Here is a 19,245-nt window from a genome sequence, read left to right as displayed (position 1 = left end):
TGTCTGGGCTGGTCCTGGAGACTGCTGTAAGCAAAAGCTCCAGAAATTTCCAGGACTCTAATTAATGTATTAAATTGGTGGGGAGAGAAATATTTATATAGAGAAACTTGTAAGCTGTGTCCCCTAGTTTTACATGAATGTTGCAAATTGGACGCAAAGATAAATGGGCCACAAATGCACCTCTGAACTGGTTTTTTATTGCACCTGTGAGCCCTGTAGATATTTCATCCTCTGTTAGGGGTTGTACGCAGCTTTTTCTCATGTTTCCTCTCAATGGAAAGAATAGGGCCAACCACCCAGAAGTCCAATTCAGAGTTTCTGTCACGTATAAGACCAGCTAGTGACTATTAAATGTGGCCACAGAAGCTCCAGTTTCAGAAAGGACCTTTCCAAGAGTCCAGACTTTGATTTTTCCAAATTGACACTTAAATATGAGCTAATTCACTTAGTGCATTTATTATCCAAATCTGACCTTGTCAATGATAACAATATGCAGTATAAAATCTTGAAGCTTGAACCAAACTAAACCTGTTGCCATACACAATTGTAGCCTCTCCAGGCTGATGATGGGGAAGGAGTTCATTAAACAAATTTTCAGAAAGTCAGTATCCATGTTTCAGTCTGAGTTGTAGTATGTTTCTTTCAACCTGACTTCTTCCATTTTGCGAGTTGAAAGATACTACATACAGCACTTCAGGTGGTACAGCAACACCATTTTTAAGTCAAATCATCTTTCCCCATTGAAAGACACATATACATTAAAAAAATACAGTTGATTTTCTTGAACTTACAAGTTGAAAAAAATGCAACAATAGTACATACTGCACTTTGAGCTGTATATCAACATCATTTATAAAAGTCAGGTCATCTTCCCTCATTGAAAAATAAATACCCGTTAAAAATCACAGTTGGTTTTCCTAAACTTATGTTTAGGAAAACCAACTGTGATTACAGTAATTACAACTGTAATCGTAATTACAACTTAGCTACAACAGAGATGAATTCATGTAGATAACTGCTGAAGTGGCATTAGCAGAAAACGTATGAAATAGTAGGCTTTGTTTGCTACGTTAGTTTGCATGTTCTAATGGACCCTTCCCAGAGTCTCAGGGCTGGATAAATTGGTTCTGTGAACTTGCAGCAGAAGGTGTGCAAATGAGCCATGCCATCGCTAACGTTGTAGAATGAAAGGATTCCCGCTTCATAATCTAGAAAAACGCCAATGCAATCGGGATCATCTTCTACCAGGATGGGGATTCTCTCTCCCTTGTGAAATGCCCAGTATTCAAAATCAAACTTCTTAAGGCACCAAGATGCTCTATTCCAGCCCAGTCGACAGGCCTCAGAGTCTCCTTTCCTGCCAATGGTAGGGTAGGCTGCGCCAATCCACCATCCTGCTCCGGCACGAAGCAGGTCAACTTCCCAGTAATGGCTCCCGGAAAGGAATGCGTCTCTGCTTAGCACTTGCCATAATTTATCAAATCTCTGGGGACTACAGGGGTAAAGTATTTTCCTCCAGCTACAGCTTACTTCAAGACGGTCATCTGATAGTTTCAGTCTTGGGTGAATGCTGTCATATTCCCAGGTTGGTTGTCTTGCATCTGCAGTAAAAGCCATAAACATACTTACTACATTTCTCTTGACTCTTGGAAGAAGTCCAAGTTATAAAACACCTGCAAAGGAGCCCGCAGTTGGAAGTGTTTTGGGACAGTCAGAAAGCCTGCAGTCCCAGGAATGTGGGCTGGAAAAGGCATGCCAAGGGGGTCACAGCAGGGCACTAACATTGCTGCCTCTACACTTTGTGATCTGGGCCAAGCATGGTGATGGGGACCTCAGCCACAGCACCAAGGTTGCTTTACATCTAGAGTTAGGGCTCAGCCAGAAAGCCTACAGGTCCAAGGACACTGGGTCTGGAGAAGGCATTCCAGTCAGAACAAGGCAGGGACCCAACATTGCTAACTCTACCTTAGGAAGGGATACAATTCAGCTAGCCACAGAGCCTACAGCTCCTCAGTCGGGCTGGAAAATGTATGCCAAGTGCATAAAGCAGTGAACCAACACTGCTGTCCCCATACCTTTCTAACCTAGGGCACCTCTGCCACAGCACTGAGCTGCCATTTGGGCTAAGGTCAGGCTTCAGAGAGCCACAGAGCCTAGAGCTCCAGAGACACTGCAAAAGGCATGCCAAGGGAATCACAGCAGGGTACCAACACTGATGCCTCCACACATTTCTAATCTGGATCACTCATGGTGATGGGATAAGGAGAAGCCATACACAGTTCCAGTCCTGTGGTCTTTTCAGCCTGGAGGAGACTAAAGGGAGACCTCATTGCAGTTAGAACTTCCTTGTGACGGGGAGAGAAGGGGCAGGCACTGATCTCTTCTCTGTGGGGAAATGACAGGACCTGAGGGAATGGCCTGAAAGTTCTGTCAAGCAAGGTTTAGATATTAGGAAAAGGTTCCCCAGAGGGTGTTTGGGCACTGGAACAGGCTCCCCAGGGAAGTGATCACAACACCAACCCTGACAGAGCTCAAGAAGTGCTTTGACAACGGTCTCAGATACATAGTCCTGTGCAGGCCCAGGAGTTGGACCCTAAATTTTTGTGGGTCCACTCCAGCTCAGGAGATTCTAGGACTCCAACATAATCATACTTACGTTTTAAGAAAAGCAACCGATCAACAGGAGTCATGGTTTTCAGCACTGTCCCAGGCTCCTTCTTAGCAGTGGGATTAAGGCTACTGAAAACATCTGGGTAAAGATGAAAAGGGACAGCTTAGGTAGTCTGCCAGTTTTTTAACCATCATTTTTCAACTTCATGGACAAACTGTATTACTTTTTCTGGGGAGGGCCTACTCACTCTGTATGCTTTCAGAGTATGCTTTCTCTTTGTATAGCATGGAGATGCTGGACTAGTGTTGCTGCAGAAATACACAATTGAGCACAACACCAAGTAATCAGACCTGATTCCTTTAAAAGTAGCCCTTATCAGATGAAAACAGTCAGGCAGCTGAAGATAGCTGCAGGTGCTTGCTGCAGAGCACCTCCACAATGCTTTCTAGCAGTCTTACACACATCCTGCAGTGGTCTTTCAGATCAGATCTGACCATCCGCCCCAGCAACCTGCTACTTTCTTTTTGGTGGCAATTCTCTGATAAGGGATTAAAAGGCAGCTGGGTGAAATGTGATGGCTAGTGCTGCCTGCTCACTCAAAGAGGCAGCAAGATTTTCCCATGGTTATTTAGCTTTGGGGTTCTGTGGCCCATTAGGAAAAACTCCTTGTCTTAATCATGCCAAAGGTCATTTAAGGATGGAATAACAGCTCAAAGACAAAAGGATTTCTAAATAGAACATGTCGCCTGAGCTTTACAGTACTAAAAAACATCATTTTTTTTCAGACTGAGGCAGATCACCAGGTGAATCAATTTAAAAAAGCTTTCAAATTTCAGAGGTACCCCAATGCCAGAGCACTTACACCCAGTTGTAAGTAACTGAGAAGATAGATACATTCTATAGGTGTGATGGTCTACATTAAATTGTATTGAAATACCTGATGGAACTGAGGGGGGAAAAAAGCCTGCAGACAAACCAAAGATCACTTTCAGAGTTGGAAGAGAAATCTCTTATGTTCCTAAATCACTGCTGCTGTAACACCATTACACCCATGCTGTCAGAAAGCACTATGGGTGTAACAGTGACACCCATGCCTGAAACAGTGTTGTTTCTCCAGATGATTTGGTAAAAAGCCCTCTTCTTACTTAAAAAGTTCACTTTATTTACAAAGAGAGCAGAAGAAAGCAAAATTCAGAGCACTCTCCCAGGTACCTTTTTTAAGCCGGGCTTCCAATGGTTTCTGTAGAATGGACTGAAGAGCTCTGATGAAGTGTTTGTAATGGTTAAGTAAGTGTTCAAACAAGAGCGGTATTGGATGCCACTTTTCTAATGGGTGCCTGGATTCCTTAATTTCCTTCTCAATTTCTGTGTATTTCTGAGGGCAGAAAGCCAAACAAACACTACAATTAGCAGAGACTGTGACACCAAAGGACTCTTCCATCCCTGCTCCCATACACCACAGAGCAAGGACACCAGGTAAACCTATGGGCCATAACAGGCAAATTTTGCTGAGATCAGCCTGTCTTTTAGCTCATTAGCCTGCCCATTACCTCCTCCTGCCAGTGGAGCCACTCCAGACATGGAGAACCCAACAGCCAGAGAGAGAGAGAGATTAAAGAGATCCCTCCAGGATGGAAATGAGTTTAGCCTGGCCAGGACCCTTTGAGGGAAATCCCATCAATGGCAAAATCAAACTATTACGTTTTACAAACAATCTGAAGAATCAAATCCAACCTTCCCACAAGAAAATCTCCACAAAATCACAAAGAGGAGCTCCTGTGTGTAGGTGTGTTGCTAGCACACACAGCAGAATGCTAGGGCCAAATCACAGCAATGGAAACTTCAGTCTGACACATTGCAAGGATGCAAAAGTGCTCCAGAGGCACCATCCTCTAAGAAATTGCAGGATGATGTCTTGTGATTTTGTCTTGTGTCGGGGCATGACAACACAATCTTTCCAAGGAAGGTGAAGATCATCATCTATACGCAAAAAGAACAGCAGTGCTCCCTCCGGTGAAGTGAAGGCTTAAGGTGATTAGGATTTCTTGCAATTAAGGAAATTACATATTTTAACTTCCCTCCTGAGGTTTCCTGAGGGCTGGCTCTTCTCATCTCTTCATATTACACTGGACAAGGAAAGACTTGATACAACATTTGTCTTTAAGATTAAGAGGCATGTATCTGTCTTTTCTATCTATGCTAAAAACTACCATGAATTTCATACAGACCTGAAATCAATGCCATAGCAGGAAGACCTAACAGCTCAAAAATCAGGATCCAAATTTGTTCACCAAAACACCAACACCAAGCAAATTAAAAAGCACTTAGGAGGATGCTGCTTACATACAGAAGGATCTATAGAAGACATCACTAGAGAAATTTACCAAGGACTGTCAGGGTAAGAGGTAGAAAGAGACCATACAATACCACCTCCAGCAAATGAATAGGATCACTGTCCTGTTGTATTTGTCTGATTCGACGTGTGAAGGTCTCAAGGGCTTCAAGCTGTTCTTGACAGGACCTCAAATGCTGATCATGTGTTCCCAGGGCTTGCTGAGTCTTTTCATCAATGAAGATTTTTGCCAGACGCTCTTCTTCCCGAAGAAGTAACTGAAGCTCAGTCATTTTTTCTGACAGCTGCATTTTGATCATATCAGCATGTGCCTATGGATAAAGTAGAAGAATGTCTCCCCCCTGCTCAACAGACCATAAACATTTCAGACATTTCTCTTTGTGACTTTCAGTGATATGTTTTGGTTGAATTTTACTGATTTTCTCCATCTCTTCAGAAACATGTCTCTACCCCTTAAGGGAGCACAGATATGATCTACCTGCTGATGTCTGGATGGAAAAGAGTGAGGGAAGATTCCAAGATGCCTATTTATGTCAAAAAATCTGTTTTCAGATAGAATTAACAGGGTACCAATTGCAACAAGAAGCAGACCTTGCCCTTCAGCAGCAAGATTTTACTGCTTTTAAAGCAAGCTAGAGACAAGTAACTGGTAGGAAGAGAAAGCCTCCAAAAGAAAGTGGCATCAGACCAAGTCTCTAAAGCTCCCTCAAGCTCTTACTGACATTTCTGTAACAGAAGTGCCTAGCAATGCTCCTTAGAGCAGAAGCGATCTCCTGCTCTATAAATGAGGTGCAGCTTAGCATACATTCCCATTCTTAAGACAGAATCAACAGAACTGTTCTTGTGTTTACTCAACTCTGAATCCAGAAAATTCAATAATGCAGTTCAGTGCATACCATACAAGATACATAAGGGTACCCAGAATAACATAGGCATATGGGGCTACCTACTATTCCTCTGCATAAAAATTTCACCCTTGGTCTTCCAGAGATGTTCAGCCGATCAAGGAATGAGGACCGGGTCTTTGGAGACTCTCCCTCTTCTCTCGCTTTGGTAGTGTAATATATTGTGATGAATACAGGGAATACACTCCTCTCCTGAGAAGTAGAGCAGCCCCCCAACAGATGGCTGGGTCTTTGAATAACTGCAGAGAAAACGAAACGTCTCCCCTTGGAAAATGACCATCCAGTGGAGACAGAAACTACACTTTACCTTCACATCATTTACAGCCTGCTCTATGCTCCTTCTGTTGCCATCTTCTTCCTCTTTTCTCTCTTCTAGATTCTTCAAGGACAATGTCATGAGTTCCTATACAACAACAAAATAAAACACTGTTTCATAATAACATCTGTAAAAACCAGAAACAACTATCCAGCTTGATTTCCATATAGGGGGTACTGAAATACTCTGTTTCAGAATCAGAATATTCTGAATTGGAAGGTGAAACTCTTAAATGAATTGCCTTTTATGAGGCTTATTAAGGCCACTGTAATGATGAACCATAAGGATTTCAGCATTTCACCTGATGGTTATACTGGTAAGGTTTGGACAGCTGGGCAAATTAGCACCACCTTCTTAAGGCACAGGGAAACCCAAAGTGAAAAAAAACCAGACTCATCTTTAAATCTGTGGTGCTGCATATTTCAAGTACGTGCTAATGCATTTAGCAGCTGAAGGGCGACGAAGTACTTTTATTTAGAGGATAAGTGAAAGGCTCCATTTAGACTAAAAATCCAGTGAATGTTGAGGATGCTTCCCAGTGTACAAACGACCGATCAGATACCCCACTATTGCCCCAGTGATGCTGTAGTCTGAATGTCTTCAACAGCTAATAGGGTAACCATGGCTGGTAATCAGTCACAGTATCTGTGACACTTCTCAGATTATGGTGTGCCCAGCACAGCTTAATCAATGTTCTGCTTATATCTCGCTCCAGTTTCTCACCTGCAGCCCTCTGAAATTGTTTGCCCTCTGCCCAGCAGGTGGAACAGTCTTGGTGTGCCTGCTAATGCATTTTTTGTCATTAGTAACAAGAAGGATATAGGCAATGCTGCCCCACAGAGCTCTCTCAGTGCACTGGTACTAAAATACGCCCTCAGTAAATAGGAGGTAAGCTATTACCAGCTGCAGCTGCTATCAGTGTTCTCTTCTGCAGCTAAGACCCAGTCAAGAACACCTGCAGGCACATGTGCCAGGTCACTGCAACAGCCCCAGGGTAGCACAGCATTTAAACTCTGCAGCATGGACAAACAGAGCATGAAGTGTTGCTTCCTGAGCAATGGTTTGCACTTCTGACATGTCGCCTTAGAAAACACCAGCAGGTAGTCATTTGAGTATGACAGAGCCAGAAGAAAAGAGGCTCCCAGCAAAAGCCAGAGACTCTGCATCTGGAAGGCCCTTGGCCCAGAAAAATCCATGCAAGCAGGTAAATGTTCTTGCATAGAGCAAGACACTCATGCTGTTTATTCCAGACGTATTTTCTAGTCTTGTCCCTGAAGAACCAGAAGAGTTCTACACCACTAGAGGATTCAGGAATTCTACCAGGTACCAGCCTTCCTTAGTTTATTTTGCAGCCTAGACTTCATTCCTTTCCTCAAAGACTGACAAAGACTACAGCAAAAAAACCCAATCTTCCTTCTTTGCTAGGAGCACACATCACTTTGTGCACTCACAACAGTGACCATATGCAAATACTTATATTAATTGCAAGCATTTCTGGTTAAGCATTACTTTCTTTACAGAGGTACATGAAAGAGCTGCTTCCTACCAACTGAAGACTGTGCCAGTATCCCATCCCTCTTCACCCTGAGGAATCAACTCCGAAAATTTTCCTTTAGGGATTGCCTGGGTGCTTTAACTCATTCAAGTGAAAACACTGTAAAATCAAGGATTTCTGAGATGACACTCAGAACTCCAGTCAAGCTCACAGGACACATATCAAGTGCAAAGAATGCTGATCCTCTGTGCTGCATTCAGGAGCACAGGGAACATCCTTTTTGATGATTTTAAACAATCTCTGCTCCAGGGATGAAGCAGCTGATGGATCTCGCACAATGGTTTTCATGTCTTCTTAGCACTCAGAGCTAGGATCTGCTGAAAGACCTGTGGAAGATTCTCAGTGCAAGAAGTGCTGCCTGCCTGATGTCACACTACAAGGGCTGTACTGAATGACTGCTCACAGCAAACAAATTCACTAGTCAAAATACCCATCTCTTAGGCTAAAACTATTGATAGCTTGCACCTAAAATCTCTGCGGCCCTAAGCCAGTAGATGTCAGTAGATACCTCCTAGGGACAGAGGGTCACGCGGGAGTACAAGTTTCTACCCCGCTCACTTCCTGATTTAGCAGAAACAAGTCTTTAACAACAGCACATGCTTCCCTCTGTCCATCCGACGCCCAGGGATCAGCACAGTTTGTAGATTTGTGCACTTTGCCTCAGATCAGGCTGCCACTGCACAATACGTGCATCACCCGCCCACTGCCCTCCTGTCGTGAAGGGAATGCAAACACTGTAGTGAGTTCCCACCTGCAAGAGGGACACTTTGGGTGGAAGCACACCGGCAGGCAGGTGCAGTGCTCTGCGTTGCTCAGACGTCTTAAACAGTTTCACCTTTGTGCTGCTGTTTGCAGCAGCCTAGTGCACAGCCCTCTGCCCTTGTAATGCTCTCTAATATCAAGTGGAACAGAATGCTCCAAGAGTTTATCATGACCTGTGTACCGGCTCACAATCTGTGTGAACTTCCAAGCAGGAAGTTCTGTAGGGATTGCTTCTTCCTAGTGTTTTCTGCAGGAAACCTCCTAGTAGCACTCCTATATCACAAAAGGAGTGGGAAGAAACTTTCTGAAGTTGTAGAGAGGAAAAAAAAAAAAAAAAAAAAGGAAAGAAAAAGAAAGAAGAGAAGCTCCTGAACATCAAACCTCTGTGTTACGGTATTTTAAGTCTCCCAGGTTAGCACCACAGCATGCAGGCCTTAGTAAACCTCCTGGCACACTTTCCAAGTAAAACAGCACAAGCAGGAGTATTGTCAAGCTTGCAAAGCTTTCTGAGGGTATCTGGGGAACAGCTACACTGAGATGAAAGAAAAATTCTTAGGAAAGAACCCCTGGGCTGGCTGTGGCTGAGATGGAGTTAATTTTCCTCGTAGCAACCCTTGTGGTGCTGTGTTTCGGATGTGACTATACTGTGAGCGCGCAGAAGACTAGAAGGGGACACAAGCAGGAGATGACTGATCAGAGGTAATCCATACTATATAATATCATTTCTGCAAACTGGAAGAGAGCTGTTTAGTTGGGCTAGCTGTCTTTTGCTCAGGAACTGAATGGTGAGTGTCCACCTTTGCATCACTTTTGTTCTTTTTCTCTTCCCTCCACTTCTTCTTCTATTAAACTTATTTTTATCTCAGTCCATGAATTTTCTTGGTTTTAGTGTTTCTCTTCCCCTGTCCCACTGGAAGGAAGGGGAATAAGCAGGCAGCTGTGCTGTGCTTAGTTGCCTGCTGGGGTTAACCCACAACATCCCAGAGGAGTTATCAGAGGACTGTGCATGGGCAGTCATTGTGATCTAACCAGCTACAACGGTGGGGCCAGGGGGTAAACAGAAATGACCTTTCCCCTTCCCCTGAGGCATCTGTGTTTCGGTCAAAGGTTCTTCTTGCCTGTCAATAAAAACAAATTTCCTGGGACGGCCACACTCCTCTGATTTCCACATACAAGGTCTGAGGATAAAATGCTGCTGCATGTGACCTAACAGTGAAAGTCACTTCCTCCTTGCCCCTTGATTTATACAACTGCTTTGTGGACGCCTGGGTGTGACTGATTGACTCTTTCCTTTTCCTACACGGCCCGCATCCTCGCGCAGTGGCATCAGGCTTACCCTGTCTGTATGGGGACTACAAAGCACTTGTTGAAGCACAGAAAGTACAGAAACTTTGTTCTTAGTTAACACAGTCTACAAACCTTGAACTTCACAAGGTGTTTAGAAGGCAAGCAAAGCAAGGCTAAAGGCTGAAGATCGGCTTAGTACTGTGGCACTGCACTAATACTCACAGATACCACCATCACGCTCTAGCCAAAGAAAACCCAGCGGCACACGTTTCAGAAAGGAGGGGACAAACCGGCTAGACATGAAATCAGGAAGATCTTGTCTCAGCTCCCGGTTTCACCCCCCTCTCCGCGGCACAGGGCCCCGGGCCGGCGGCGCTCCGCGGCGCCTGGCACTCACCTGCGTGCGGCGGACGGCCTGCGGCAGGAGGCAGGCGCGGTGCCCGCGGTGCGCGCCCAGGGCCGGGCAGAGAGCGCACACGCAGCACCTGCAGTCCTCGCAGAACAGCTCCAGCGGCCGCCCGGCATGGACCCCGCACAGCCGCGCCCCCGGCGCTGCGGCCCGCGGCTCCCCCTGCGCCATGCCGGAGGCGGCCGGGAGCCTGGGGAGCAGAAGGATGCGGAGCCGGCAGCCGAGGGAGAGGCGGATACGGGGCAGGCGGGGGCAGGGAGAGGCGGATGCGGGGCAGGCGTGTGGAGGGTGTGCGCAGCGGGCGGCGCGGTCGCTCTTTGGGCAGGCGAGCCGCGACTGTGCCCGTGCCCGTGCCCGTGGCTGTCCCGGTGCCCGTGGCCGTGACTGTGCCGTGCCCGTGCCCGTGGCCCCGCCGCGCCTCTTGCCCTGGTCACTCGCCGCCGGAGCGGGGTCCCGCAGCGCGGCTGTCGGGCAGACAGTGCCGGCAGGAGCTGTGCCCTGCAGAGAGAGAGCCGGTGCCCTGGGAGCTGCCTCCGCCCGGGGCCCGGGCTGGCAAACTGACTAATTTGTGGAATTTCAGCAGCGTCGGTGTGGGGTGGGCTTCAGTGCCATGGCTGAGCAAAACACTTCCCTGATGCAAAAATGTGGAGGGAAAACTGTCTTCAGGGTATGTTCTGTCACTTTCTATTTTTCATGTAGAATTTTGTGCTTTGAATGGTCTCTTTTATAGAAATCAAAACAGAGTGCTCATGCTCTTACAGAGCTTGCACACTTACCTTCACTGGCTGTAACTCTTACCTACACATTCAACCAAATTCATACTAGCTTTTTAATATGCTTTGTTCTTCCTGTGAATAAAAGCAATGCAGAGTACACACACACACACACACAACACATGTGCACACACACAAGATGTGAAAAAATAGAAAGACATTTAAAAACCAAGCATTTTGGTGCAACATGTGGGAGTCAGATTATGTATTAGTACATAAGAATGTGGAGTATTGAGGAACAAGGGCAGTCTTACTGAAATTCATGCATCAGGCAGAATTTCATGCCTGCAAAGACGCTGCTAACACAACCAATGATTTAGAAAGTGCCTTTTGTACATAGAAAAGTCAGGTTTTTTTCTTGGAAAGTGTTTCCTACAGACCTCGGGCTACAGTCGTGAAATCTTAGGGATCATCATTATGTATATCTGTAGATTGTTTTCTCTTTTTCTACCCACGCAAAGAAAAGTGCTAATGCCTGCTTTAATAAAATAAGAGTTTCACATCCTCTTTGATGCAGTTTCATCTGCTCTGGTGCTTGACCAAACTCAGAAAGAAAGGTTTTCCTACTGTCAATCAACATTTTTCTCATTACAACTGGAGCCATGTTGTTTCACTGTGCCCTTCCAAGGGGAGTTTTAATCTCATCTTCTCAATCTGCGCCCATACAGGAGCTGTAGACAGTGCTGAGTTCTCTGACAGAGGCTGAACAATTCCAGTTCTCTGCTTGTGTGCTTTGAAATGCTAAGCTTCAGCTCCACTACTATGTTTGCAGCTTCTGCAGGAGGGTTTGCCTGATGGAGTCTGTGTGTGTCCTGTCCAGAGGAACATGTGTGTTCAGTAAACATTCCTGTGTGACCATTCAGGAGCTCTCTGTCAGTCACACCACCAGAGACTGTAACTGCTGGGACTGAGGCCCCTCCACAGGGGTATCTCCAATGAGCCAAAGGGTCCCTGCCTGACCCCTACACACCCTGCACTCACACAGTCAGATGAGGCTTCCTGAACAGTTCAACCCCAGGTTTCCAGTACCAGAATCTCAGACCTCTGGATTTTATGGCTCAGTAACAGAGTAACAGCTCCAGCTGGTGCCTCAGGTAGGAATCCTGAACAAAGCATTACCCGGACTTTTAGACACTCAGTCTGGGGTCTTCCTGCTGGGTCCTCGGCTCCTGCAGTGCCTCAATGTCCGGTCACCTGGCTGGGTCACATGCCCCCGTGTCCTGTGCTGTGCCAAACATGGGCAGTTCCTGGCCTCTTGCCTCAGGCTCCCAGCCAGATTCAACCAGCAGCTCCCACTGCAGCTGCACCCCGAGCTACCTGCACAGAATGTTCATCCCTTTTTTAGGACTGAGCATGTCTGCTAACATATTAAAAGGGGAAAAGAGAGCTTTCACAGCATTTTACACTGCCCTTACTCACAACATTATTACAAGTAACGGAATTAAGGCTAACATCGGGTAGAAATTATTATCAAGACAAGATCACGAAAGATTCTTGAAACTCATTTATTGTCCATCTTCTTATTCATTCACTACTTGTTGGATATGAGACTGGTATATCCACTTTTTCTAACAAAAATTTTAACAGCAAAATAAGGACACAGAAAGACAGCATATAGTCCCTCCCATTTAGATTCTAATTTTACTTTTTGTGAGAATGTCTTGCTTAGCACTACACTGCAGGTTGTGTATAATTTACTTCTATTCTATTTCAAGTGGGCTGGGCTGATACTATTGTGGATACTTTCTCCATTCCTCTAACCCTTTCTGTATTTTATATATAAAATACTGGGTCAGGTATTCTTTTCCATCCAGAAGGCTGGTCTTAGCTGGAATATAAGTTCCTGACGTAGCTGAGTGGCTTCCAAAGAAACTTTCTGCCAGTGCTTCAGCTTGTGACGGACCATTCCAAACATTCCACAGCACCAAATTTAAGGTTTGTGGGCATTTCAGATAAGTTCATGGGCATATTTTTGTGTCCTGTTCATCCCCTCTGCTTGTCCTGAAGATTGTGGGTGATACAGCTAGATGTAATTTTTTCTGTATTTTCAAGGACTTACACAACCAATTGTTTACATTAGCTGTAAAATGAGCCCCCCTGTCTGATTCAATAGGCTCTGTAGAACTCTGTATCTAGGTTTAACTTGTTTAAGCCAAGGCCTTTTGTGCTCCTCTTGTGCCAGCCCTTTTTATTGAAAAGGCTTCTGCCCAGCCTGGTAGTTGATCTGCTATCACTGGCAAATGCTTACACACAGCCATATGCATCCACAGAGTCTATTTGTAGTCACTGAAAAGGGAAGTAGGCTCATGGTTAGTCATCCTCTCTCTGAGTTTGGTCTGATGCTTGAGAACTTCTGGTAGGCTGGGAAGCTGTCTGTGATCCTTCTTGCAGTGGTATAAATTCCTGGAGCTGCCCATTTTTTTTTCTTTTTTTTTATTTAGCTAGCTGTTGCCTCTGCATCTCCACCTACTTTATTGTGAAACCTTCTAAGCACACAGATTAAATATCTCTTTGGAAGAGCTGGCTTCCCCTCTGTAGACCACATTCCATCACAGTCTTGTGTTGCCTCCCACTTTTCCCACTTTTTCTTCTCTTGAGTAGTCCTTCTCATACATGGTCTCAGGGTCTCTCAAATTTGGCCATTTACTCTGGCCAACCAGAGCCACAACAACACATTCTCTATTATCAGGTAGAGGCATTGGGCTCATTGGATTCAAGGTGTTACATCTCTTTAATATTATCTGCCATTGTGAAGATCAGCTCAAATCTATGTGCCCATTGCAGTATTAGTGCTTGGGCTGCTGACTGTCAGCACTCTCTCCACACCATGTTGGATATGAACTGTTTCAGGATAAGGGGAACAACAAATTTCTAATATTTTTGCTATTGTTGCCACTGACTTTTAGGCTGGTGCTCTTGCTGCAAGTGAAGCTAATTTAAATGAGTAATATGCAAATGGTCTCTGATGGGGTCCTGAATCATGCTTTACCACTCCACTGGTTATTCCTTTACATTCATGTGCATACAGATGGAAGGGTTTTCTATAATCTAGGAGCCCAAGACGAGGAGTAGGCAGACACCAGAGCTCCTTTTATTGCTGTGCAAACTTATTCTTTCTCCAGGGCCTGTGCAATAGACGTTTTGTCTTTGTCCCTCATTTCCTCAGTCAGAGGCTTAGTCAATTCCTCTACCACAGGAATCTATGGCCAGCAAAATCCCACAGCTCTGAGCACACCTGGTACATGCTTTTTGTGACTGGATGTGGGAGCCTAATTATGGCCTCTATTCTTTTTTGACCTGTCGTTCAGCACCGCTTTCCAAAGTAAAGTGTAAATATTTAATTTCTTCTCTGGCACAGCTGAAGTTTGGATGGAGATGCAGGCTATTCCCTCTTTTGGCAATACATAAATGCATACTGTGTAATATATAAACACCCTTGTCACAATTAGCCAATGACCGATCACCTACACATTGTACAAGAACCAATATGCCCAGTAATTTTATACCTTTATTGCAGTTCATTAAGTGCCAAAATTTTCTGCAGATTCAGTGGGTCTAACCTTCTACAGCCTGAAGACCATAACAGAACTTTCAAACCTTTTCATGTTTACAAGGTTGGTTTTTTTTTTAATATACACAGAATTATCACCATTACAAGCAAGTACTAGTCCAGAGGAAATCTCATATGTACAAAAAATAAAGCAGTGTTTCCAGCTGACCTAAACTTTATGCAGAACCTGCTCTTGGTATTTTAAGTTTACCCCAGAACAATCAATTCAAATAGTTTCAACAACACACAGTCTGAAGATGAACATTTCTTTACATGCAGATCTCCCTGAATCCTCCATTTTGAAGAGACACCATGTGCACATAATAGCAATAGAGAGTGAACTGTTCTATGTGGTGTTTTGTATACTCTCCAAAGACATGTTTTGTCTGTGCAGGAATTGCCTCAAAAAAGAACTGTCAGGAGATGGACAGATCACCGTGGAGATCTGCTGTGGATGTGGGTAAAGCCCAGCACAGACTGGGCTCCCTCCCCAAAATGGCCATGGGCAGTGAGAGCTCACCAGGCTCTGTCAGAGCTCTCCCCAGAGCTCCTGATCGGTTGTGGCACTGCACTGGGTGCCCCATGACACGCATCTCTGCCAGTCTGGATGCAGGGATCTGAACCCAACACCTGACTGACTGGTGGAGGGCAGGGCAGTCATTGCTCATTCCTTCGGAATGGCACTTGCCTGTCGCCAGGTCTCTGGTTACAAGTAATTTAATCCTAGTGAAGCAAAAGAGTAAGGGTTCGAGCTGGTGCCTCGAGGAGAAACCCTAACAGAGGATTACCTGGGCTTTTATACCCTCACAGTTTGTACCCCAGAAAGTTTGGGGTCTTCCAGGAGTCTTTGGCTCCTGCTGTGTCTCAGTGTCCAGTCCCCAGGCTGGTGCCACAGGTCCCTGTGCCCCTTCCCGTGCCAAGGGTTGGCAGTTCCTGGTCTCCTGCCTCAGGCTCCCATCCAGAGCTCAGCCTGCAGCTCTCATTGCAACTGCACCCTGAGCTACCTGCACTGAAGGTGTTCCTCAACACATGGCTGGTCTTCATCATCACAAAACCACAAAATGCTGATGGAAGATACTCAGCTCAGGACTCTAGTTTCTTTTCTGGCAAAGGTAATCCCCAGCCTGTTGGTGCCCAGTCTTAATTGCTGCAGTCACTCCATGGGTTGGATAAGCCCAGACACGTCTTGATCTTTGTGAAGTTCATGCTGGTGCTTTCTGCAGCACCTCACAGTCCCTCAGAAGGCTGACTCTGCCTGCCACTTAATCTTTCCTCATCCTCTGCTTCACACCCTCCTTGTCTGTAATGACAGCAAGCCCTGAGGGCATATTCCATCCTCTTGCCCTGATTGCTGATAAGAACATTAAGGCTCATTGGGCTCACCTTCTGTCACAGGGGAATGGCACTAGTACCCAGCTGGCAGTTCAGGTGTTCTAGTCCTTGAATCCAAACTCAAACATAAGGTTGTCTGTAAGGACATTTCAAGGCCTATTGCTTGCAGCATTAGAATTTGCAAATTATTAGTACCTAGGGCACTTCCCATTACAGATGAACAAACTCATTGAGCTAGATTCTCTGTGTTTTCGAGTGTTTTAAATTGTTTACTGTAGAGAAGACAGTTGTGATAAAACTAAATAATGCTTGTGTAAACAGGTGCTGCTGTAATGCACCAAAATGAGATGTAATTTCTTGTAATTTCTCCCCAGTACTTTACTAATGCTGGGGGAAAGTGCTCCTGCACTGTGGTTGTGAGAGGTCTGAAGGTTCTCTTTTCATCAACTCCCACATTCATCTCTCCGGAGGGAATACCTAAAGTCTTTCAAAACAGATTTTAAATGACTCAGAGTGTGCCTCATGCTGTTTTTGCCAAGAAGAATCATCCTCCAGTACAGCAGAGGAGAAAAGAGTTAAATCATGAGAAAACAGGAGTAATAATGTTTTCTTCATTCAGCACAGTCTCAGTGTGAAAGCCAGCTGAGAAAGAGGTGTGGGTAGAGTGTTTTGGTAGGGTCAGAATGGGCCTGAGTCTTCATCTGTTAGAGGTGAAGACTCATCATCTGAGGTGAAATGATACTTTCCTTCTGCTGATTTGGATCTAATCTAAGCCTTCTGCAAAATAGGGGTGCTTTTCTGCAAAATTTCAGTGTTTCTGCAAGTTGGCAGCATACCATACACAGAGACCAGTTTTTTTTTGGATGTAGCATTCTCTACTTCTTTGTACAGAAAATTTGTAATTTTCTAATACAAGCTCTGATTTCATCTTCGTAGGTTTGTGTGAAGTATGAGGGGATAAAGGAGGAAAAGGTGGGTAAATGGGTAAAGGAGGGAAGTCTGTTTTAGCATACAATTTACAGGTCTTGGTGCAGATCTGGACATCTCTGGAGCCATCTACAAAAAACCAACCAACCAACTCAAAACCGAGTGGAACCACCACTTCAGGAAAGACATTGAGGACTGTCACTTGCATGGCACTAACACACCATCCCTACACACTGAACAGCCTTTGGTCACTGCCTCACCGGGGATGAATGTTAAATAAGGTTGAACTGAAGAATCCTGTATCAAAGTAGTCTGTTTTCAGTAGAAGTCACCCTTCCCGCTGGCTTAAGAAGAGAAATAATTTTTACTACAGAGATCTGAGTTTGTCTTGGTTTTGTTTGCCTCAGAGCTACCCATTTCCAGTGGGACCACATAGGGAAGATCTATTTTATTCTGAGTCAAGAGAACCTTCTGGAAACATATGCATACATGTGTGTTTTAAGTATTTTAATTGTATGGCTAGAAAAATATTTTAGCAGTGCTGTGTGAGTTCAGTTTTCATGTTCAAGTATTATTTTTCCTGAAAAACAAATAAAATTTTGAAACTCCTAATTTTACTGGCACTGGATGCTCTCTCTTTTGACATTTTCATTAAGAAACTAAATTAAAGTAGGAATTCTTTGTGGCTTAGCTACCCACTACTTAATTTAAAAAGACAAAAGATCATTTTAGGCGATAAAAAAAAAATCAATGTCTATCTTTATTTCTAATTTTAGCAGAATATATTTTCAAACTCCTTTTCCTTTTCAAATACTTTTCCAAATACACTTTCTGCAGTACTGTGCAAAGGTAGTATGCATTAAAGAAGTGTCAGAATTACTTCAAACTGACATGAAAATTTTGTCTTTCCTTGTAGTATCACTGAGTTGGCTGTGTACTAACAAACCCTTTCAACACACACATTTTAGAGCACTGAAAAGTATCCCAGGTAAAGAGAGGTAAAGAAAAAGTAAGTGCATTTTTTTATGCCTCTGTTTTTAATAGTGACAACAAACCTTGTGTTGCCTGGTCCTCAGAGTTGGGAGTTGGGAGGACCATGAAGTGGGAAGTGACTTTCCATTTACAGACACTGAAATTGTCAGGGACCTGCTGTACCAGTTGACAATTTGCAGGTTTTTTGTGCCCAGACTGGTTTCATCCCAGAAGGATGAAGGAGGTGGTGGATGTCCCACCAGTAGGTTTAGTAGGTGATGAGAGGGGTCCCTGAGTAGGACCCCTCTCATCACCTACTAAACTCTTGGGAGTCTGGAGACGTGCATGCTGAGTGGCATTAGTCAGTGTTAGCACAGTTTACAAGGCCATGAAGGATGACCCAGGGAACTACAGACCTCTTAGTCTAACTTCAGTACCTGAAAAGAAATTTTGGGGAGGATCCTACTGGGTGCTGTTGAAAGGCATTTAAAGGATAATGCAATCATCGGGCACAGCCTGCATAGATTCATAAAGGGAGAGTCCTGTTTAATTAATGTGCTATCCTTCTGTCATGATGTCACCAACTAAACTAGGGGATGAAGGGAAGGCAGTGAATGTAGTTTTTCTGGATTTTAGTGAAGCTCACTGTCCCTCACAGCATCCTTTTGAACACGTTTGTGGCTGTGAGATGTTCAGGTACCCCCTCAGGGGTCAGTGTCAGGAGAATGCTGTTCAGCATCTTTGTCAGCAAGTCGGGACCCTCAGCAAGTTTGCCACTGTCACCAAGCTGTGTGGGGCAGTCAATGCACTGGAGAGAAGGGATGCCACACAGGGGGACAGGCTGGGAAGGCACTGCTCTTAGGTTTTTTACTCACCCGCCTGGTACTGCTGCCTTCCCTCAAGGCTGGGGTCCGACACAATTACTTTCAGATGGTTTACCAGAGGGAGATAAGTTCTTTTTAGGCAGCCCAGATTACAGTTGTTTTCCTGGGTTGTAAGTGCACATTGCTGGCTTGTATCTAGTTTTTCATTTACTGATACCCCCAGGTCCTTTTCTGCAGGGCTGGTCACAACTCATTTATCCCCCAGCCTGTACTGATAGGAAGGATTGCTCCTTGTTTTCCTTTGCTTCTTTGGATGGTTCTTGCTTTCCCTGTTAAACTGTCTTTATCTCCACACACAAGTTTTCCATCTTTTACCCTTCTGACCCTCTACCTTATCCCTCTGGTGTGGGAGTGAGCAACTGCTTTGGCCTTTGCTGATGGCTGGAGTTAAACAAAACACAGGGTAAGGTGCCCTCTGGGAAAAGCCAGCGTGGGCATAAACATGTTCTCCCTGGGTAACCACAGCCTCTAATCCTGCACTATGAATGGATGCTGATTGGATTGCTGTCCTTCCCCAGAATTTCTCACTAATCCAAATCCTTCCCTATCACAGGGGAGCAGTATTGACCTCACACATCTTGAAACCATCCAGAATCAAAGTTTCTCAAT

At 44.8% G+C, this 19,245-nt stretch overlaps 1 protein-coding gene across 1 annotated transcript; it reads right to left on the bottom strand.

The window, feature by feature from the left end:
• Positions 1-177: 177 nt before the first annotated feature.
• TRIM14 (tripartite motif containing 14) lies at positions 178-10,519 on the bottom strand. The gene is made up of 6 exons (XM_030237583.2): positions 10,187-10,519; positions 6,177-6,272; positions 5,042-5,275; positions 3,824-3,986; positions 2,657-2,749; positions 178-1,601 (listed from the first exon to the last, which is right to left on the bottom strand). The coding sequence occupies exons 1-6, from the start codon at positions 10,367-10,369 to the stop codon at positions 1,066-1,068; spliced, it is 1,305 nt and encodes a 434-aa protein (XP_030093443.1). The 5' UTR covers positions 10,370-10,519; the 3' UTR covers positions 178-1,065.
• Between the last annotated feature and the right edge of the window lie 8,726 nt (positions 10,520-19,245).

Source organism: Serinus canaria, chromosome Z, assembly GCF_022539315.1.
Source record: "Serinus canaria isolate serCan28SL12 chromosome Z, serCan2020, whole genome shotgun sequence".
NCBI lineage: Eukaryota > Metazoa > Chordata > Aves > Passeriformes > Fringillidae > Serinus > Serinus canaria.
Note: the sequence above shows the minus strand (reverse complement) of the source record. Positions and strands in the feature narration are given on the sequence as shown.